We start from the raw sequence: 22,868 nt of genomic DNA, 5'->3' as shown, positions 1-22,868 counted from the left end.
TTTGTTAATTATTAGTAGATAACTTGACGTACTCAGTATTAACTCTTAGAAGCTTCATGAACCTTGTGAGTTGGTTTACGAAGATGCTTTCACACCCATTTTATGAGTTTTTGTTATGTGTCGTTTGAGGCGCGGGTGAAACAAGTGTTGATTATGGGTTTGGTCGAAACTAATTTGAATGTGTTTATATATAAATTATTGATTAAAACCTTATAATTTTAAAAACTAGAATATCGAATTCATAAGATTTAAATCTAGACTTGATTTCTAGCTTGAAGTCTTGTTGCATGTTCGTACGATGATTTAGATGATTGAAACCCTTTGCATATATTATTGTTGAGATATCGATCGATTGGTTAAAGATTTGGTGTGGCATAATTTTTTCTTAAGAGTTTGTCAGATAGTTCAATTGGATCTATAGATTATATTCATACTCAATTCTCAATTCTCATGGGAAATTATAAAAAAAAATATTTCAATCAAGCACATTAGCGTATGCAGAATTTTTCATAAGCATCAAAGTGCCAAACCACCAGGCAAGTGCACAACTTTGTTTACATCACTGTCCTCTAATTGTAATATTTCTACCTTCTATTTTCATTTTAATTATTATTCATATTAATGTATATCCAGTAAAAGAAATTAAAACAATCAATGAAGCAATATCACACGTGACACCTATTGAGTCAAAATAAACAATCCTTACTTAGGCAAGACAAGTTACTTTTAGTCAGACGCCTCTTTTTTTATGTTTAGCTCCCTTAAAACAACGTTCGATCCGTTACAACTAATAGGATTAAAATGGTTGAATCAATCAAATGACCCAACGGACATAAAACAACTCAATTATACTTTCTATCTATCCTCTGCCATGAAACCTACTTTGCATACAATTGAGACAAAATGTGAGAGTGATCAACAAGAAAAAAAAAGGGGGGACCTACCTAGCTAGTATTTATATATATACACCCCCACTCATTTTTATTAAGATAATAATAATGATCTTGACATTTTCACATGGATTCATGTATGTCCACATATGAATGAATGAATGAATTACATACAAATAATAATACTATAATTTTAACTTACCATTAGATTTCTTCCATGCAACTGTCCCTACTATTCCCCTAATTTCTCTTTCACCACAATCTTTCCAACCTAGACTGAAAATAACACAACACTGTGGAATACACCTTCATCAATTCTTTGAAAAATATGGCAATGTGACCATCAACACATGTCATTATTTCATTGGTGTAGCCAATAAATGAAATTTCATAATCAATAAGGAATCATTTTCTTTTAAAATTAACTCTGATTGTTGCCCAGAGTACATCAATTTCAACATGTCATTTTCATTGTTTATATTAGTATTATTATTAAGCTTTAACTACTTTAAACACTAAACAAGTTATTAGTACTAATAATTAATTGATTTATGTGCACTCACTCCCAAGAAGAACTATGATTTTACTGTAAGAGAAAGTTCTAATCATCTCGACGTAACTGTAACAGCCTACCCATCTAGTGTTATTGTCCGTTCTGGGCCTAGTTTGCATGACTTTAAAATACATCACTAGTTGGTAAGGTCTGCTTACATGTATACCCAATATTGCTCTTATGTTTTGTCGATGTGGGATCTCTTATCTTAAGCTGGGGTGTTACCACTTACCCATATAGAACTTTGTAATTACTTCTTCAAATTGTTTTGGTCAATCAACATAGAATTCCAGGCTACCTAGTACTTTTATTTATTTGTACCAAAATATAAGGACTAAATTACATGTTTTGTTTTCTTTTCCTTCCCACCCGGGTCCAGTACCCGTAGTGGGATCTGATTAAGTCTGGATAGGCACATTGCAAGACTCATTTTTGTGAGCGACACTCCTAATATGATTTTTTTAATTCTCAAGGTGAAATAATCGCAATCATCCCACCATAACTCCTGCACGTATAGTTTGTAGACATATAGTAGCAGTACTTCAGCTGCTAAATTAGGTACTGTTTCTTTACACTTTCAGTGTATATAAAGCAAACCCTTGCAACAATTATTTATCATAGTCCCCTGCATTTTTTTTAATGCAAAAGCAAGAAAATCAGATTAGAGCTCTGTCTGATCTTTGCTACTTGCAGATAAACCAAATATTTCATGTGGCCCAATTTTTAGCTCTTTTTTTTTTCATTGACCAATTTCATTTAAACATGGCATTATAATTTTTTTTTAAAAAGTTGAAGTGTCATCAAAGTGTTCATTACCAACATGGAACAATCAAGAAAACAAGATGAATCTGAGTTCAACTTAAGGGAATGGGCTCTTAAGGCTAAACTTAACAGAGAAAAAACCAATTCAAGAAGGTACTCTGCATCTTATATTAGAAGTTTTAGAGAAGAGACAAAATCTTTTAGATCAAATGTAACAATTTCAAGTACTGCTTCCTCTCCTGGCTACACCTTAAGAGGTATGTAACATCATGAACACAAACGAAATCTTGAATTGCGTATAAAAACAGTATTGTACTAGTAGTACTAATCATTTTTATTTTTATTTTTACTACAGAGGAAATTGATCCATCAAAATATTCTTTTACCACTGCCCTCAAAGGTGAGTCATGATTTTGAACACAAACGAAATCTTGAATTGCGTATAAAAGCAGTATTGTTTTTTTTTCTTTTCTTTCAAGTGCAGCATTACAGGCAAAAACAATATATAGTTGGGAATACATGTCACCAGATGGTTTGGCTTTGAATTCGAAATGGAATGAAGCTGAGAAATATATATGTAATCCATTGTCAGGGGAAGTTCCTTTAGAATGTTTGTCTGCAAAAATACTAAGTGGAAGATCATTTAGACAACCATCAAGCAGAATTACTATTTCAGGTCCTCTTATTTATCCTTCTCAGATTCAGAGTACACCACAAGTCCAAACAAAGCACCATGTGAAAAAACCTTCTTTTCCAACACATGAAGAAGTTGAAATCAAAATCCCAACCAAAGGTGAGTTATGTTTTCACTTCTTTATTAATGGTGGTTAAAACGTGTGACCATCTCATATGATAGCTTAACTACTTGAGTAGTTATTCAAAGTTATAATTGTCAAAAATACTTTTGAGAGTTTCCTATTTGAACTATCATGTTTTCACTTTTATCAATTATTTATCAAAACACACCTTAACTATCAACATTGTCGGCTAGGAAAAAGGAACAACTGATAGTTGAGGTGTGTTTTGATAAATAGTTGATGATAATTCAGGTAGGAAAAGTGAACATTTGATAGCTCAGGTGAAAAACTCACAAAAATATGATACTTCGAATGTGTTTTTGATCATTATAATATCCTAATTTTTATTTATTTTCTTATATCTTCAATACACTCTCCCACGTGCGAGTCTGATTATTTTTATGATCTAAACACGTAAAAAATCATTTTGATCGGTAAGATTTGAACCCATGACGTCTTTCTTTTCTAATAGTACCACGTGTGATCATATCGTCTAAAAATTTAAGCCGTTAAACATAGTTGTAAGTTCAACACTATAACCATCATTTCTACTCACAATTTTGTTTTTTTGGTCTTTTTACACTTTGTAATTTTAGAGAAGAAAGAAGTTAGCATTACAAGAGATGTGGGAACACAGAGCATTTCAGCTTATGTAAGTTCAAATAGTCCAACTCCATCAATTGAAGAAATGTCTATGAAGCTAAGTGAAGCAGCTGACTCCTCAACTATGACTACTCCATCCATTAAGGAAATTTCCTCAGATCACTCTCCTGTCACTACTCCTAAATTAAAATCTGAGCAAGATGTAAGAACTTTATTACTTCTTCCTTTCTATTTTATGTGACAAAAAAAAAAAACTTGTGGTCTAAAACAATTTTTTAAAAATATTTGTGTGACAACAAATCATTCTATTAAAGGTAAAAAGAGAATTTAGTATATTAGCATTTGTTAAGACCTAATAACCTATAGTTACTTCCTTCGTCACATTTTGTGTGACACAGTTTAATTGCTCATAAGTTTAGCATATTAGAATGACATAATTATTAACCGAAAGAAAATATTAAAAGTTATTGTTAAAAAACAGTTTAGAAGAGAATACATCACATCGAAATTTTAAATTTGTTTTGAATTGCCAAGACTTGTGAAAATAATGACTTGATCCCAAATAAATTAAAATTAGCTATATGAATCATTACTGATCATGTTTCTTAATTATATTCATCTCCACCCATTGTAGAATTGTTTAAGATATTTTGGTATGTTTCAAAATGAATAAAGAGTGACATAAATTACAAAAAGAAAAAGGAAACCATATGTCAATAATTCTTAACTTTGGACCATGTCTTATAAATGATCCAAGGATCATGATGGATGAGGGACGATAGTACTTGAAAGACTAGATTATCTGAATTGACTATGCCCTATTAACTGGTGTGTGGGGTGGGATGGGGGGACTACATAATTAATTGGTCCTTTCTATCACTATAATTCACCAAAGCACATGCCAATCCCTTGCTTTTGTGGGCACAAATTTAATTGTGTTGGACCTTGGCCTTTTTCATATTTGTGCATTTCTTTAGATTTATTTTTCTAAGAATGGTTAACAAGTTTTCTACCTACTATTGGGAAAAAAAAGACTTACCTTATACCATAAAATTCTTAATGAGTATTGTCATATTATTGTTGTGTACAACCTCAACAATTAATGCAAAACAAATTTATTTCAAACACCAAAGCACAACCCCACAAGACAAAATCACCTTAATACATATTGTCTTTACCCTCTTTTCCCCCCCTCCCCCTTTACAGCTATTGTACTTTGTTTTTAAGAAATAGTAATAGTTTTATCTATCTATGTGAAAACTACAGCAAATATATGCTTTGTTTTTTTTTTTTCAAAATTAACGAGAGTTTTAGTTTTATCTGTTCACTTGGAGTTGTATCAATTCATTTTGTATATGTTATATCTAATTCACTCTGATATACTTAAAACAGTTAATACATTGATACAAAGCGAATTGAATAGTACACTGAACTATTGCTACGTTTGGTAATTAACCAAACTACCACTATGATTGATTATTAGGCTCAACGTACCGCTATTCTTGAAATTTCCTCTTTATCTATTCTACCATGTAGCTTTCTAGTTTATCAATCAATATACACAATTATAAGTTTAAATTCTATTTAAACAATTTAATTAATTAAAATAATAAAAGAGCATTGCTGATATAAAATTAAGAGTTCATAAGTTTTATATATAGTCATGTCATCTAAACAATATATACAAATATTAAAATAAGACATGTTATCTGCTAGCTACGATAGATAAAAATGACATAATAGTGTAAAAAGAGTATATACGGACAAGATATATTATTTATACATTCAAGTGTACATTGATTTCAGGATCTCATTCAAACATTTCTGACACTATTGTACAATAATGTGTGTGTATCTATAGGTGGAAGTGAAAGAAATAGGAGAAGAAGACACAAAAAGAAATGAAGAAATTCAAGAAGAAGGAGAGAGAAAGAAAGTGAAATTGGGTGGGGGGTGTTTGTCATGGAAGAGTTTGTGGATGAGAAGAACAAGGCAGAGAGAGAAGCATAAATCAAGAAACAACAACATTTTTCTTTGCCATATAAATGGATGTTATAAACACTAAAATTCAAAAAAATAATAATAAAAAAACATGTCCTTGGGGATAGAAAGATTCTCTTTCCATCACACCCTTTCTCTATTCTTAGATTCTAGTATATCTACCAAGGATCTATAAAACACGCATGTCTATTCTAATATCTTGTCATGAACATTATTTTTTTTTATAGAGCTTTAAATTATCTTGATTCCTTTTATTTTTATTAAATATTTTGACTAAGAACCAGATATTTGTAGTCTTCCCGAATAATTACTTCTTTATTTTTATTGGTCTACAGTAATATTGTATATATAACAATATGCCCAATGAAATTTCACAAGTGAGGTTTGGGGATGCCAGTTAGATTGTACGAGGACTTATCACTACCTCATGAAGGTAGATAGGTTGTTCTCGAAAAACCCTCGGCTCAAGTGCAACAAATTCGAAGAACACAATGAAGGAAATATAACAACTAATAAGAAAAGTTGTGCAAGGCCTACAAGAAAAGAACAATAACAAAATAGTGCAGTAACCGAAATACAATAAACAGATATAATGATGGATATCAAAAGTAAGAACTACAAGAATACGACTAGTAACGACATACACCTACAACCTAAATCCTTGAAAATCAAGACAATATTCCACTACAACCTAACTTTCAACCCTAATAGGTGACCTCCACACCCTCTTATCTAAGGTCATGTCCTCGTTAATATGAAATTGTCATGCCCTGTCGAGTCATCTCTCCCCAATGCTTTTTCGGTTTATCTCTACCTCTCCTTGTGCCTACTATATCCAACCTCTCGCACCTCCTCACATGGACATCTGCACATCTCCTCTTTACATGTCCAAATCATCTCAATTTCACTTCTTTTATCTTGTTCATCATGGATGTCACTCTGGATAACCTCATTTCTAATCTTATTACTCCTAGTATATCCATACATTCATATTAGCATCCACATTTCTGCACTAACATCCTCATAAGTGAGTAATTTTTATTTAATAATACTAAAATTTTGAGATTACAAAAATAATCTCGTTATTGTATTATTTAATCCAAGGATTGTTTTTCTATATTTTAAAAATATATATAATAATTCAATTCTTTTCTAGCCATTGATAAAAGATTAAGGGACTTGTCCTATTCAAAATGCGAAGGGGTTATCATTTCCCAAACTCAAAATGTCAAGGGGGTAAAGTGGATTTATTTAACGGAAAAGGGCCAAAAATACCCCTGTACTATTCTAAAAGGTTTAAAAATATCCCTCATCCACCTATTGGGCTAAAAATACCCCTCAGTCAATCTTTTTGGTCCACTATTACCCTTTAAACTAACAGTCTTATATTTTTTTAATTATTATTAATAGTAATTAATGCGTGACGTCTTTCTATTGGATAAAGTTTAATTCCAATTCACCAAACTTTCTTTTACCCCCACCCGACCCATATTGACACCCCTTGACCCAAACCCATATTAAGATAAAATAATTTTTTATACAGTACCAATCTTTATCAAGATCAATATGGACAGTACATTGAAGATAAGAAAAATGGACAGTACATTGAAGATAAGAAAAATATTTTAATAAATTATTCCATATTAGAAATTAAATTAATCAACATAGTACCAAACTTTACATAAATGAACAGTACATTGAAGATTTTAAAACACACCAACATACATACACATTTATACGGTAGTTGGATTGGCACATTGAAACAAGAAGATGAACCAATAAATGAGTGGCATTGAGGATCAGTAGCAGCAAGATCAAATGAAACGTGTAAATGGGATAAAATAGATTATGTGTTTAAAGCTAAAATAAATTGGGTGAAATTGATCTTGAAATCGCTTAATAAGAAAAGGGAAAGAAGAAAAATAGGATATTAGGTTTAAGGGAGAAGAGATAATTCAATCTTTTTTATTTCTAATGGATCTTGTAATTGGGTTTGGGTCAAGAGATATCAATATGGGTCAGGTGGGGGTAGGAAAAAGTTTGGTGGGTTGGAATTAAATTTTATCCAATAAAAAGACGCCACGTAATAATTAATAGTAATAATATTTAAAAAATATAAGGTTGTTAGTTTAAAGGGTAATAGTGGACCAAAAAGGTTGATTGAGGGATATTTTTAGCCCAATAGATGGATGAAGTTTTTAAACCTTTTCGAATAGTACAGAGGTATTTTTGGCCCTTTTCCGGAAATTAATGATAAATTAGAATTAGTGATTTTATAAGTGAAAAACAGTAAATTGAATGATCTTATTATATAACTTTTTTTTTATAATTGAATAACCTTATAAGATATTTTCTCCGATAAAGAAAAATTATAAGTGGAATCATGAAGAGGAAGCAACTTAAGGATATGGGGTCATATAGGGGATCTTTTATCACTTTTTTCATGTTCACTTTTGGTTTCCTTTTGCAGTATATTAGTCATGAATTGACGACAAATTGATAATGAAAATAATACAAAGTACATATCAATTTTGGTGTATAACCTAAATCCTTACAATCAATAGAGTTTCATATTCAAAACTCACTTACAAGTCAACTTGTGAATAGGGGTGTTTGATGGATTGGTTTGGATTGGATATTGATTAAATTAAAATCAAACATTTTGATCGATTTTTAAATTATTAAAATCGAGCCAAATGAATATAATATACATTTATTGATATGGTTGTTATCGATTTCAATTAAGATATTTGGTTATTAATCATACACGAAAATAAAAGGAATGATTCATTCAAAAGAAGAAAAAAAAAAGATAGCAATTCACCTAAAAGGAAATGAATTATGTACGTGCCATTTTGGATCTTATAATTCTTGTACCAGAACACCAATTATGTTTAAATTCTTGTTAGCTAATCTAATGTACTTAACAACATAAACTTATTGAAAAATGTATAAGCTAACGATATTGTTGCACATATAAAAGATGATCATAATTTATTTTTTTCATTAGAGTGATGCATTTTTAGCATAAAAAAAATCATTAAAATAATATATAATTTGTCAGTTCAGTTATTTCTTCGATTTTTTTGAACAAAACCAAAACAATTACTATCAACTTTTAGAAATGTAAAACTAAACCAAACTAAATAAAAATGGTTTTGGATCGGTTTTTATCCAATCCGTGAATATCCCTAACTTAGGATAAATTATGGATATTGATAATATTCTGCATATAAATAAATATCTCTACGAGTTGTGAACAACAAGATGTCGTTGTAGTATAGTGGTAAGTATTCCCGCCTGTCACGCGGGTGACCCGGGTTCGATCCCCGGCAGCGGCGTATATTTTGTATTTTTTTTAGAAAAATCTTCTTGGTATCTGTTTCATTGCCCGATAAAATAGACGTTAATAGTTGATAAGAAATCCTTAAAATAGAAGGGAAAGGGGATACTTGACGTTAAGATAAAAGTAGTTGGTCACGAGTTTAAGCCGCAAAAAGTAAATCAAGATAAGGTTTGCATACACGATCCAATGTGATCCTGTCCCTCCCTAGATCCTACATGTAGCGAGACAACTACTACTCCTAAAAAAGAACTGATTAACTACTGTAACAAATAAAAGTAAAGAAGTGTGATTGTCGTCATATCATCTCTGTTTCTTTTATGCTGGCTATTCTTGCATTCTCTCGGTCCTGCTTGAATGTCCAATACAAGGGTGTATAAAATAAACTACACAAGCCGAAAGGCAGGGCCATCATTGAAAAGAGGCCTTTTGACAATGCTAAGGCCTCTTTTGCAGATCCTAACACTGGATCAACAGACTTGGTATCATAACCATATAGTTTCTCCGCGAGAATTCCTACAACTGGCGCTGCAAAGGATGAAAATGAGACCTCAAAGGCGCGATCAAATGCATAAATCATGGTCCTGTGTTTTGAAGGCACAACTTCTGCAAACATGGGGCCATTTGAAGCAGTAGAATTCCAGCTGATTGTTAGCCCCATCAGGAATAATGTCACAGCAAATGTGTAGTAGCTACTCACAGACTGGGGGACAATTCGAAGAAGGAACCATGAGAATGGGATGCCCATAAAAGCACTAAATTGCGCACACATGATACGCCCTGAATGAGGGTACGTGTGAGATATTCTATCTGCAACTACGCCACCAAAAAAGGATCCTATCGCACATCCTGCAGCAAATAGACTGACTAGTGCTGCTGCACTGTTGTGATCAAAACCTGCATCATAATTTCACGTTTATATAATTGACTCAATGGACAGTCATGAACTGCAAAACATGAAATGCAGGCTACTCACCAATTAATTCAAACCACAACGTAAAAAAAACCATGGCTGTCCACGGTAAGGACCCAACCAAACCTTGCAAAACAATGAACTGAAACGTTTTCACTTTCATGACAGCTTTCATTGCTGTCCATGACTCCATCCAAATCGACATTGAATTGGTATTTCCCTTCTCTATCAATCCCTCCCTAAAATAGGATCACGAAAAGAGTTAAACGGTGTTTAACTAGAGCAAAGGAAATGAAGCTACAACAAGCAACCCATACCTGTCATTACTGTTTTTCGTATTATCATGCTCTATGTTGGCTCTTTTTCTTGGATCAACAACAAATGTAAAGACAAGAAATGCAATAAAAATACTGAAAGTTGCCATCATGACGAATGCAAAGCGCCATCCAGGAATGCCCCAGAATTTATAACCAGCCATAACAGTAGCAATAGCTCCACCTCCTATCCCACCGACAGTTCCAACAAGACTAAGAAATCCAAATCCAGTTCCTCTAGACTCATCCATATAGCTATCTGCTATAAATGACTGGAGTGCAGGTATCACAATAGCGAGTCCAAATCCATTTACGGCCCTCCAAAATCCAACCTGCATAAAATAGTTACTAGCGCTGACTGCACCAGTTGATAGGGACCAGAACAGGATACCGATTGCAAGAACAGTGGGACGGTCATAGTTTATAACTAAAATACCTGCCACTGGCGATGCAATCCCCTGGACGAAATTCCTTATGAATGTGAGATAACCAAGATCAGATGGACCAGCCTTAAATGTTTCACTGACTTCTTTGTATACAGCTGGTAGGAGATTTTCGTCAGCACGCTCCATTATAGCTGCCATGTTGATGATGATCAGGGAAAGAGAAATCCCAAATACTCTCCTTGTTCTGTAATGGATCGATAAACATTTTAAAATCGAATAAGAAGAACATATAGGTAATAAAATATAAATGCAGAATTCTTCTCTAAGTATATTTAAAGACCTAAAACTAAGAGGGATAACATTGTTTATCGCAAGTAATTTCTTATCATTTGACGATCAAAATCTTGATTACATGGATATGACATTAATAAAAGAACAAACTTTCATGCTCAGTAAACATAAATGCCTCATGATACTCTACAAGATATGCATGAAAGTTCAGAATACAAATTAACATCTAGTAGCAATGAACCTACAAAGTCTGAATTTCAAACTGCTGGACACATCACAGGCGCTGCTTCCCTTGTTAGTTGCTATGTTTTTTTCCTCAATGTTTTCTTACTCCATTGTACTTAGATTTGCTACACTTGACCCGAAGGTCTTTCGGAAACAACCTTTTTATCTCTACGAGGTACTGGTAAGGTCTGCGCACACTCTACATTCCCTAGACCCCACTTATGGGATTCCACTCACAGAAATTGAAAGTCTCTTCCTTAGCAGAAAATCCCTTTCAAACTAAAGGAAATACCAATTCTCACGGGAAATCTTAGTAGCTCAGTTGGTTAGCTACCTGAACTTTCACCTTGTTGATGAGGGTTCCATTTCTCCATCCCCTGCCCCCAAATTTACAAAAAAAAAAAAAGCAGCAATTCTCATAATTTCACATCTAATAGTAGACACCAACCCTTACATATGAAAATTAAAGCCATCAGTATTCAGTGATTAGCCTACATCTTTCCATACTACAACTTGCATAATGATATAACAAGAAACTATACAAGTCAGTTTATGACATATATGTATAACTGCATTGAAATTTTTTGTCTTCTGATCTGTTTTTATGCTACGGTTAGTTCAAATCCGCATTAAAGAAAATGTAACCAAGTTGATTACTTGACATGATTATTTAGCATTATTCGAAAACCCTTTGATCCCCGAATTCGGAGTATCCTACTTTCAAGCAATTCACAGTGTTCAACAAGCAATCGATATTCTCAGATAGTGTAATGAGTATAAAAATGAACGATCAAACAGCATGAGGAAAGTCCATAATCACTCCAAAAAATATATAAACTGTATAAATAATCAATGGTACAATTACCATTTTCAAAAATAAAGAGTGGAGCTAACCTCATGATGCTTGAGTACTTGCAGAATTTTGGATCCAAAAATTGGAGGAGGAAATCCCAAAGAAGAGGTCAACGGTCCTCTTCCCCCATTCACTCACCATTGGGTTCATAAACTTAATATCCTATTCCCAACTTGACACAAAGTTTAAGAATATAAAAAAAAAAAATCTTTAAATTTTATAGTTCTAAATTAAATATTAATATAGTATGTATAAAAAAAAAATATTATAACAAAACTAACTTTTAACGATAATAAATAGGTACATTAACAAAGAGTATTAAAATCTTTGCCGACATTAGTTAATTACCATGGATCAAATATTGTTATAGGCTTTAGTGCTAATTTCCTCTAAAAAAACATATTTTTGAACGGTTGAACTTTTACCGTTAATTAATTATGCTAAAAAAAAAAGTCATTTAAAATTGAAAGGGAGGAAGTATTTGATAAAGTCGAGTAAACGCACGTGCTTGGGTTTTGGTAGGGAACCATTTAACGTGGGAGCAGAGAAATTTCTGTAGGAAATTAAGCAAATGTGATGAGATTTATGAAGTTTAGGAAGATTGAATATTCAATATTAATCTAATCAATGAATATATACTATAGTTTAACCAATAGCAACATAACATTGCTTTGTTAATAGAAAAATTACCTATTTTATTTATTTATATATAGGAGTATTGAGTTTTGCAGGCTTGGACAATTGATGAATATATATGACAAAATTACAATGATTCAAAATGTCGTCTGTCTTGTTACGACTGACACTAGTAATATGGATAATATCATCTTATACAATAGAGGTCCTTTGATTTATTGGGTTTGTAGTTTATTTTTAATCAGTGAATTGTTTAATACATGCACGTGAATTGAGTCAAAATTATTTGATTCCAACATACTTATATGTAGCTAATGCACTAGGTCTGCTCCCACGGTGATAGTATACATACAACTTTTTTACACAATATGTGAAAAATTGCTTACACCCAATCGATGTATATATTATAAGTTTTTTTTTACGGTTATAGCACTGTAATTTAGAAATAACGAAATGTGCAAGCAATAGCCGATAAGGCTAAAATATGTGTATATTTTAAACCTCATGGAACGATACTAAATATGTTATTATTATGGTTAAGTACATACAATTTAAACTGAGATCTGAAACCCAAAACATCAGTTAATTTCACTAAATACTGACCAATCATATGTATAATCTGTAACACTGATTTTTTAAGCATGCTACAAATTAATCCCAAGCTAAGCTATTTAGGCTTTGGACCATCGGCAAATTTTGCAGATCAACCTAAGCTACGGCCCATTGAAGTAGTGTGGGCTAGCCAATTTTTAGCTTTATGATTGAAAAATAACTATCATTAAGTAAGTTTTAAATTGGAAAAATTACCTAGCTACACAATCTTTCTTTTCATATTCTCTAAAATTTCCTACCATTTCAAAACATTACAAAAATCTCTATTTTTCTCTCATTCTCTCCTTTTATAGATACATAACTCACCGCCCTCTAACCCAGCAATTTTTGTTCCTATTTCACAACTGAAATCACTCCCACGGATCAGTAGTTACCTTCATCATTCTATTTTTGAATTTCAAATATATTCCTTCTCCAATTCATCGATTTCAAGTTCCTAAAGAGGTAGAACTATTTGTTCATTGATTTCAAGTTCCTAAAAAGGTAGAACTATTTGTTCATCAAATTTTTTCTTTCTAGTTCTTGAATTATCGTTTTTAAAAAAATAAAATCTTTTTAGCTTTTTTCATCCACAATTTTCTGATACATATAGATTTTGATGATGAAAACTTTTATGAAAAATAGATATAAACAACGAAACGATGTATCTACGGTGTTTATATATCCTGCTCAATATAAATGTACTTGATACATACTACTTAATGTATCATTTATATGTATCAAGTTCTACAATGTATCTTTAATTCTATTCAAATTTAAAAGGTTATATAGACAGTACCAAATCAGTTGTGTGTTATGTATCTACAATCTTTAATGTTTGTTCAATCTTATCCAACTTAGAAGGCTATGTATATGTATATATTATCCAAAATAATCTTGATACATTAATCATAATGTTCTATAATTAGAGCAGTATGTATCAGTTCCAATAATAGGTATATGCAGTGGCGGATCCAGGAATTAAGGCCAGGGGGTTCGAAATTTCAAGAAGAAGCTCATGTGGTAATGTAAGTGCGCGGTGAGCGTAGTACCCCCGACATGCTTTTTGTAAAGGTATCTCATTGGTTGATAAAAGTTAACACCAAACTAATCAAAGATATTGAGAACAAAGCTACGTTGATAAAAAAAAATTAGTGGATCAGTTGTATTACATAAGTTAATTCCTAAAACACGTGAAAATTAAAGGATGAAAAAGAAAGCGAGATGGAGAAGAAAAATATTTACCTTAACCCGCTAAATTTATTACCTTATCGAACCACATTAAGCATTTCTTCTTACTTTTACCCTGCTCCATTGAACATTCTTAAAATTTCTTGTAATTTTTATACTTTTATTTTGTAATGTTTTACTTTATTTTGCATTTTAAAATTTTTAAAATTAGTATCCATTCAAACACATATTACTAGGAAAATTATCAAGATTCTCTAAAAGTATGTAAGTATAGATTTACTAATATTATAATGCATATTCAGAAGATAAATAAATGGCATCGTCAATTTTTTAGTTCATGTAGTTTAATTTACTAGGTTAGTCATCACTTGTTGAAAAAAAATGACGAATAAATCAAATAAGTTTAGCTTCCATCTCTCTAAAATAGAATTGAAAAAATAGAAAAGAAATTCCATGAATTCTATTAAATATATATTATTAAAAGGATATTGACGATTTTTAGTTTCTTCATTCAATTACATCTAATTTATCTTTATATATATAATTCATTATTTTTAAAGAGTTGTACATATAATTATGTTGAAATAAAATGACTAATAGATATAAGACGAATAAAAAAAAATGTGTCTAATAAATTTAAACAATAACAAATTAGAAAAAAAATGACATAAAAGAGAAAAAATAATGAAAAAGAGAAGATGATCCAAGCCCAAAAGTTGAGCCCAATTCCATGCATTAAAAAGGGTAAAAAATAAGAGAAGAGGAATTGTTGCGCATGAGATTCAAACTCACGACATAAAAGCCATTGCTGAACCCCTTATCCATTGAGCTAAAGCTTCTCACTTATTTTCAGGGGGTTCATTTTAATATATGTACACATAAATCAGAATTTAGCCCTATATATATAACGTAATTTTTTTACCGTGAACCCCCTCGACACAACCTAGGTCCGCCCCTGGGTATATGATACATAACAGTGACAATGTTGACTACTTTATTATGTATCAAATTGTAACAACAAACTAACACATAGTGGCACAATTTCGTAACCATCTTATAACATGTACAAGATACATTACAATAACCAATGATACAACTATTCACAAAAAATCGACTACACAATATCTCGAGATCACAAATAAAAAAATCGACTACACAACATCTCTCCAGCCTTTTTATGTGTTGTATCAATGTATACTAGATACATTGCAAATTTTTGCTCATATTTCTTCACCTCCAAGTACACTAACGAAGATATTCATGATGTATCTTCTTAAAAAAATTGACAATTCTGAATCAAAATTGAAAGGATCTTTGATAAACTGGGAGAAGATTTTTGAATCTCAATTTTTTTCGATAATTTTGAATCAAAACTGAAAGGATCTTCGATGAACTGAGAGAAGAATTTTGAATCTCAATTTTTTTTTGACAATTCTGAATAAAAATCGAGAGGATCTTCAAACAATTGTATAGGGATAAAGCAACACTCGTCTCTGTAATGTCTCATATCTCCAAATTTTTCTCAAATCATCGATCTCCAAGCTGCAATGGCTGATTCAACTTACCTCACTTTCTCATATTCTTGAATCTCAACAAAATAGAGATATTCATGATGTATCTACTCAATTTTCAATGATTTTGAATCGAAATTGAATTTTTTTTGAAAATTTTGGAGAAGAAATTTGAAATTTGAAATTTTTGATGTTGTTACGCTTTGGGAGAGATTGATTAGCAGTGAAAACAACGTAATTGCATGATTTATGAATTTGATATTTAATTGACGTTTCTGTTCCTTTTTAAGCACAACAGAAAATATTTTGTTCCCTTTTTTAGCGCAACAAAATGATTCTTCTTGTATCGAATTAATGTATCCGGATGGTGAATTAATGTATCCGGATGATGACTTATATATTCAGAAGGTACAAATTTTAAGGAATTATTATAATTAAAAAAAATAGGGATAAAATGTAATGTACTCTTTATACTATGTAATTTACGTAAGTTATACTTTTAAATTTGATAAGTGAAACTCTATAATAATGTTCTAGAATTTCAACTTGCAATTTCTTGATGATAACTATTTATGAATGTTATCCATCATTCAAAGTGACCCTTGCGTGCAAATGTTGGCCCAAAGTCATTCAGGACGATTATTGTACGCCAAAATAAGAAAAGCTATGTTCACAAACTTTCGATATCTTCATCTGGAAAGTTCACATAAAACTCAATATGACCTGTTTCTTTTGTAAAACATAATACGTAGGCCTTATATGTTTGTACTTAATGAAACTTTAAATCTGAATGGTTAATTAAGATAGTAAATCATTAAATATATTTATTTTCATTAAAATTTAAGCACTTAATTGATGTAAATAGGTTTTGATCATTAAGATGTAGAGCAAAGTCTTAATATTATTAAGAGGTATTCATATGTGGATAATATTCACCATCAATTTATCAGGCATCAGTCACCACCACTAAACACCTCTGCCATTACAGTCACTATTGACAACCACCATTACACATCGTCTATCATCAACCACCTATGCCATCACATCACAACCATTGCTAATTATTACTATCGGTTGCTACCACACTTTCCTCCTCCATCATTATAATTATATTCATTAGGCCATCACCTAACTTGTCTCTAGCTGTCACCAATACAGTCAATTCCTACTACCAACAAACTCCACCATCACAACTTGCAAAGCTGCAAACTACCACAATACATTCTTCGGTACCACCATCACTGTCGCTACCTCCACTACTACTATCAACCACTACCACCATTGTGGTCAATCCCTACTATCAACCACCTCCATCACAACTAGCACTGTCGCCAACTATCACAAACACATCATCAACCACTACACATTTTTCTATCACCACCATCAACACAACCAACTGTTAATATATCAACCAACTTCAGAATTACAACCACCAACACCGCTACCAATCGCCATCACTATGAAAATCACAACAATGCCAACCACCTCCACCATCACAACTATTACCACACAATCATTAATACTAGCCACTATTAACAACTATTACCATCAACACCATCACTACAAACAATCTCCACCATCACTAGCAAGCATAAGTATTATTTTTTAATCAAATAATGATTTTATTTTATTTATTTATATTTAATTAATTTTTATTTGAATTGCATATGTACATGTAAATAAATTATTTACATTCAGATATTGAAAAACAATCAGTCTTAATCATTCAATGTCCATATCTAAAGATAATATCTTAATCGTTTAGATATGCATCAAAATTCATGCATCTAAATCTTAATGAAAATAAATAAGGCAGTTAAGTATATTTAGTTGCACGATTTATTATTCAAATGAGATATTTTTAAATTTTTGCAATTAGCAATTGACTAGGCTTAAATTCTTTAACGACGTGGAAATAACTTGTGGAATGTTATGATGCAAAAATATAAACTTATGTTCCATAAAATAGTTGTTTGTGAAGGATTTTTTTATAAAAAAAAAAAGAAGAGAAGAAAATCAGCACAAAATAAAGACAAAAGTGCAAATGACCCTTACTTTAATATGCGTCCTTTTTTCTAAACAAATAAAAGCGAAGAAAAGTCAAAAATCGTGTGTTTACCAAAGACTAAATTTCTTCTTTTAGAGATGCGACTTATGAGTAAAAGTTCGTTTTACTCGGTAAGTATATTATAAAGTAAAAGTCTTTGTATTATTATTATTTATATTACAATCATTGACTATGAATATATCGACAAAACCCACCCTTAATGCACTAATATATTCACTGATTTGATTATTTTTTAAAATTGAATAGGAAAATCAATGCCCAAAGTTTTGCTTTGCATTTCAAGAAATTTAAAATATACTCTCCATTCATTTTTAGTAGTCATGTTGTATTTTTTTGAAAGTTAATTTAACTAATTTTCAAAGTTAAATTAGATTATATTAATTCGATACTTTTTTCTTATAAAAAAAAAGATATTTAAAAATTATATAAAAAGTATTATAAATTATATTTTTTTGCATATCATTATAATGAAAAAAATTATCATAAAATTTTAGTTAAAATTCTTATCTTTGACTTTAAAAAAGAAAATTATGATAATTAAAAGTAGAAGAAGTGAGTAGATAAATACCAACTGGCCATCTCCGTCAAAGGAAACTTATGGCTTAAAAAAACAAAACTAATGGCAATAATTTTGTGTGGTCCACGCGGAATGCTTAAGCACACGTGTATCAATAATTCTTAATTTGGGATTTGGAGTTATAATAAGAGCACATTTTGATTCCATCAAGCAACAACCGCCAGCTTGCTTTGTCGCCCTCTCTCTAATTTTGTGATTAACACATCCTAAATCTATCTATATATATATAAAAAAAAACATATTATTATAAAATAATTTTATATATATAATATTGTTTTTAATCAAGAAAATTCGGATAAACACTCTTCTTTCACCCAATATCCGTATTTGATTATGTAGTAATACTTGAACTCAAACCTCTATCATCTAGTACTCACTCGAAAGAAGGGAACTTGTTCATCAATTTTTTTAAAAAAAAATATTTTCTTTCATATCAAACATATCCCTATTTCCAATCAAACTATGTATATCATATAAATTAAGATTATTTCATCCTTTTTACTTTCTTGATGAATCAAATGATAAATGCTTACTGTCTGAACAACTCCCTCTAATTTCGAGAGAGTAAAGTAGAAGAATGAGGAATGTGAGCATGGGAGTGGGTTCACATGTCAAATGTGGCAAAAGGTCCCCACAAACTAAATTCCCACTCTTTTCTTTTCTACAAAGGTGTTTGCATCGCACGTGCGTAGTAGCCGACAGATAAAAAAGTGCGCTTCATTTCCCATTGGTTTCTTCTCTTTAAGATGGGACCCATTCCACGCTTATCTCACCTCGTGTATTGTCCCTTCCTCTTAAAATAAAGCATCTTTTATTATATTTCGCGTTCAATTTTGAATAATAGAGTAATTTGTACTAGTTTTTTCAAAATTTTAATTTATTTAGTTATATGCTTATTTTATGTTACATTATCAATTAAAATAAATAAATATTATTTTCAAGATGAAAAAAGAAAGTAAGAAATACCAATAGTACATACGTAAATCAGGTTATGCCATGTCTAATCACCTCTAATCCACTCTTTTTTTTTAGCGTACGTAATTCTACCTCTCCTAATTCTTGCAACAACTAACTTTTCAACACCTTTTTATTTATACATCTGCACACCGTTTCTTTACATGCTCGAACTATCTAATCTATCTCCCCTCATCTTGGTCTTTCTCCTCCTTAATTCACTTTTCGTAGTCCAGATCAAGTGACATCGATTAAAAAATTATTACTTGTGGAGTACTAATACTAATTAAACAAATGAGATATTTAAAAATATAATAGTATTTTGACAGATATCATAGGTTAAATTATTATTTTTAATCGCTATGTATTTTAAAAAGATAAATGATACTATGAATTTAAAAAAAAGTATTTAGCATATCTATTAAAAATTCTTTATTTTATAATTTAATATAATATTATGTACTCCCATTTTGTTGTATAAAATGCCACATAATATTTGTATGGTCAAATCCATGAAAAAAGAGAAGAAAGAATCTAGGCCAACGCCAGAGTGTTTGTTGTGCAATTCCAATAAAGAAAAGCTTTTCACCATTTGTGAAACCAATAAGCCCTTTTCCCTCTTTCTCTCTCTCCCATTTCCACTCTGTATTGTCGTCGTCGCCTGTAACAGAATATGACGGCCGGCACCGGCGGTGGAGGATCATCGGGAAGATTACCGACGTGGAAGGAGAGGGAAAACAATAAGAGAAGAGAGAGGAGAAGAAGAGCTATTGCCGCCAAAATATTTACTGGGTTACGAACTCAAGGTAACTTCAAACTTCCAAAACACTGCGATAATAACGAGGTCTTGAAAGCTCTCTGTATTGAAGCTGGTTGGATCGTTGAAGATGATGGCACCACCTATCGCAAGGTTAGAATTCGATTCGATGCTATTGTTACTGATTTTTTACTGTTTTTGCGCCAATTTATAATCGTAGATCTATATACCAGCTAGAAAATAGTAGATCTGGAGATTAACTTTGGTGTTGGTGGTCAAAGTTTTTAGCAATAGGATCTTGTTTATTGTTTTCTACTGTTTGATTTCAAGTTCTGAAAATAAGCTTTTCAATTTTTGATGTCTTGTTTGGTGAAAAGCATATGTTGATGGTTCCAGTTTTTGCTTGGCAAAGTATTCATACTGCAGATCTCAAATAGTTTGAGATCTGAAATATTTGTGCTGTTTAGGAGTGTTTATGAAGTTGGGAGGAATTGAACAGATGGTAACCTGTATATTTCTCCTTTTTTTTTTCTTTCAAATTGCTGCAATTTGGGGATAGAGTTAGCTGGTATGTTGGAATTAGTTGAGGCGAGCGAAAGCTGGTCGAGACACCGTAGTCATAAAAAAAGGAAAAATGAACCTTTCCCCGCCCCAGCCATTTGGGTTAAGAAAACGCACTTCTGTCAATTTGCTCACCAAATATGCTACTACTTATATTGGTAGAGTTTGCGGTTCTGTCCGTCAAGTTGTGTATGGATTCACTGCTGGAGTATTACATATGATGAATGAGTGTGGATATGTTTGGAAATATTGTTTAACTATTTATTCTTATTGGGATGCTAATTTTTCTTCTTAATCGCAGGGATACATGCCTCCACCAATTGAAAATGGATGTGCCTCTATGAATATCAGTGCATGTTCATCGATTCAGCCTAGCCCAATGTCATCCTCTTTCCCCAGTCCTGTACCTTCTTACCATGCCAGCCCAACATCATCGTCATTCCCTAGCCCCTCCCGTTGTGACGGGAACCCCTCATCATACATCCTTCCATTTCTCCATAACTTAGCTTCCATTCCCTCTACTCTGCCACCTCTTCGTATATCTAATAGTGCCCCTGTTACCCCACCTCTTTCTTCTCCTACCCGAGGTTCAAAGCCCCCCAAACCTATCTGGGAATCCCTCTCCAGGTTTCCATTGCATTCTTTCCAGCACCCACTTTTTGCTGCTTCTGCACCATCAAGTCCCACTCGACGCCGATACTCTAAGCCTGCTACAATTCCAGAATGTGATGAGTCTGATGCCGCTTCAGTTGAATCTGCACGCTGGGTCAGCTTCCAGACGGTGGCAGCTCCAACTTCGCCTACTTTTAACCTTGTAAAACCTCTTCCTCAGCAGAACATTCTCTTAGATGCCTTAAATGGACATGGAATGTTTGGCTGGGGCGAAGCAGCAGCTCAAAAGGGACATGGCGCTGAATTTGATTTTGAGAGCTGTAAAGTGAAGGCATGGGAAGGTGAGAGAATACATGAAGTTGCTGTGGATGATCTAGAGCTCACTCTTGGTAGTGCAAAAGCACGTGCTTAAGCTCCTTAATGAGATGATTCCGATAAAGGATTAGAATAGGATGAGCTTAATTATTGAAAAAAAGGAATATGGATGAGCTTATTCCATATCTGCAGCGTTGCAATTTGCACGCGGTTCACCACATCAATTGTGCACTATAAGTCACATTGAGCCAACTACGTAGATCTCATTTGTAAATTCTCTTACTATACACCTGAGAAGTTGAATTTGAGCATGTGATTTCTTGTTGTCTCTATTGTATAGTTCTCTAAACAAGTGATCGCCATATGAAGCTAAGATGTTCATTGAATTGAGCAACTCATTGGGGTAGATGTGTCCAGAGAATTGTGAAGTCAAACTGATGAAATGAAGCAATGGTTCCCTGAGCTGCTCCTACAGTATAGTTATGTATTTAAGTAATGAACTGATAGATCCTGTGTGTTTGTATTTGTCTGGGTTTGCAATACCCTCATATGACATTGTAATGTAGAAAAGTGCGGCGAATCATGGGGAGAACACCCATTACTATTAGTTGTTAAAACTTGAAGGTCACATTGAATTAGAGCTTAGCTTTTAATGTGGATTTTCTTCTCATTGACAATGTCTTAGAGTGAACTTTCTGAAATCACACCTTTGGATAGTTTTCCATTTTCTTCTCTTTAGTAACACAACAATGGAAAGGGTGTATGGATATGTATTTGCTTCTTAATGATGTTGAAAGTTGCAGTACCTACTTCAAGTGCTGTCTATATTTGTTTTTTTAGTACTTGTGGGTCAAAGGAGACATGGAATGGGGGAAAGGGTCCCTCCCCACGTGCATTCTTACTTTGTAGGGCATGCGACCATTGTCACGCTTTGTATCATATCTCATAATACATATGGTGCAAATAAATCATTTCTAATGACCCTCTATTATGTATCTTGTTGGTCTACAATGGACAATCTCTTACTGAGTTTTGAATATCGAATGAATGTGACCCTTGGGCGCGAACAATTTATATTTGAGAGAAGTATTCAAAAATCTCATAAATTTACGTGAATTTTTAACTAATTGGACTTAAATACATCCTTGATCTTACAACATGAGT

The 22,868-nt window shown here is 32.3% G+C and overlaps 3 protein-coding genes and 1 non-coding gene across 4 annotated transcripts; 3 read left to right on the top strand and 1 right to left on the bottom strand.

The window, feature by feature from the left end:
* The first annotated feature begins 1,999 nt into the window (after positions 1-1,999).
* On the top strand, positions 2,000-5,851 carry LOC125840077 (uncharacterized). The gene is made up of 5 exons (XM_049519067.1): positions 2,000-2,462; positions 2,561-2,605; positions 2,690-2,998; positions 3,599-3,807; positions 5,467-5,851. The coding sequence occupies exons 1-5, from the start codon at positions 2,264-2,266 to the stop codon at positions 5,668-5,670; spliced, it is 966 nt and encodes a 321-aa protein (XP_049375024.1). The 5' UTR covers positions 2,000-2,263; the 3' UTR covers positions 5,671-5,851.
* Positions 5,852-8,875: 3,024 nt separating this feature from the next.
* Positions 8,876-8,947, top strand: TRNAD-GUC (transfer RNA aspartic acid (anticodon GUC)). The gene has a single exon. It is a non-coding gene; the product is annotated as a tRNA-Asp (tRNA).
* Positions 8,948-9,246: 299 nt separating this feature from the next.
* LOC125840221 (uncharacterized) lies at positions 9,247-12,063 on the bottom strand. The gene is made up of 4 exons (XM_049519184.1): positions 11,973-12,063; positions 10,180-10,806; positions 9,926-10,101; positions 9,247-9,846 (listed from the first exon to the last, which is right to left on the bottom strand). Exons 1-4 carry the CDS (start codon positions 11,975-11,977, stop codon positions 9,248-9,250), a joined length of 1,407 nt encoding a protein of 468 aa, XP_049375141.1. The 5' UTR covers positions 11,978-12,063; the 3' UTR covers position 9,247.
* A 7,885-nt stretch (positions 12,064-19,948) lies between these two features.
* Positions 19,949-22,402, top strand: LOC125840075 (BES1/BZR1 homolog protein 2-like). The gene is made up of 2 exons (XM_049519062.1): positions 19,949-20,369; positions 21,079-22,402. The coding sequence occupies exons 1-2, from the start codon at positions 20,133-20,135 to the stop codon at positions 21,799-21,801; spliced, it is 960 nt and encodes a 319-aa protein (XP_049375019.1). The 5' UTR covers positions 19,949-20,132; the 3' UTR covers positions 21,802-22,402.
* Positions 22,403-22,868: the final 466 nt, after the last annotated feature.

The sequence above is a fragment of the Solanum verrucosum genome, unplaced genomic scaffold (genome assembly GCF_900185275.1).
Source record: "Solanum verrucosum unplaced genomic scaffold, falcon-dt-bn FXZP01000180.1, whole genome shotgun sequence".
Classification (NCBI taxonomy): Eukaryota; Viridiplantae; Streptophyta; class Magnoliopsida; order Solanales; family Solanaceae; genus Solanum; species Solanum verrucosum.
Note: the sequence above shows the minus strand (reverse complement) of the source record. Positions and strands in the feature narration are given on the sequence as shown.

What these genes read in the sequence shown, in the direction of transcription:
- LOC125840077 (XM_049519067.1), top strand. Translation starts at nt 2,264, where the DNA reads ATGGAACAATCAAGAAAACAAGATGAATCTGAGTTCAACTTAAGGGAA. An exon ending in AATCAAAATCCCAACCAAAG is followed by an intron (nt 2,999 to 3,598) that starts GTGAGTTATGTT and finishes TTGTAATTTTAG; the next exon opens with AGAAGAAAGAAGTTAGCATT. An exon ending in AATTAAAATCTGAGCAAGAT is followed by an intron (nt 3,808 to 5,466) that starts GTAAGAACTTTA and finishes GTGTATCTATAG; the next exon opens with GTGGAAGTGAAAGAAATAGG.
- LOC125840221 (XM_049519184.1), bottom strand. An exon ending in ACGAAAAACAGTAATGACAG is followed by an intron (nt 10,102 to 10,179) that starts GTATGGGTTGCT and finishes ATCCTATTTTAG; the next exon opens with GGAGGGATTGATAGAGAAGG. An exon ending in GTTGTGGTTTGAATTAATTG is followed by an intron (nt 9,847 to 9,925) that starts GTGAGTAGCCTG and finishes ATTATGATGCAG; the next exon opens with GTTTTGATCACAACAGTGCA.
- LOC125840075 (XM_049519062.1), top strand. Translation starts at nt 20,133, where the DNA reads ATGACGGCCGGCACCGGCGGTGGAGGATCATCGGGAAGATTACCGACG. An exon ending in ATGGCACCACCTATCGCAAG is followed by an intron (nt 20,370 to 21,078) that starts GTTAGAATTCGA and finishes TCTTAATCGCAG; the next exon opens with GGATACATGCCTCCACCAAT.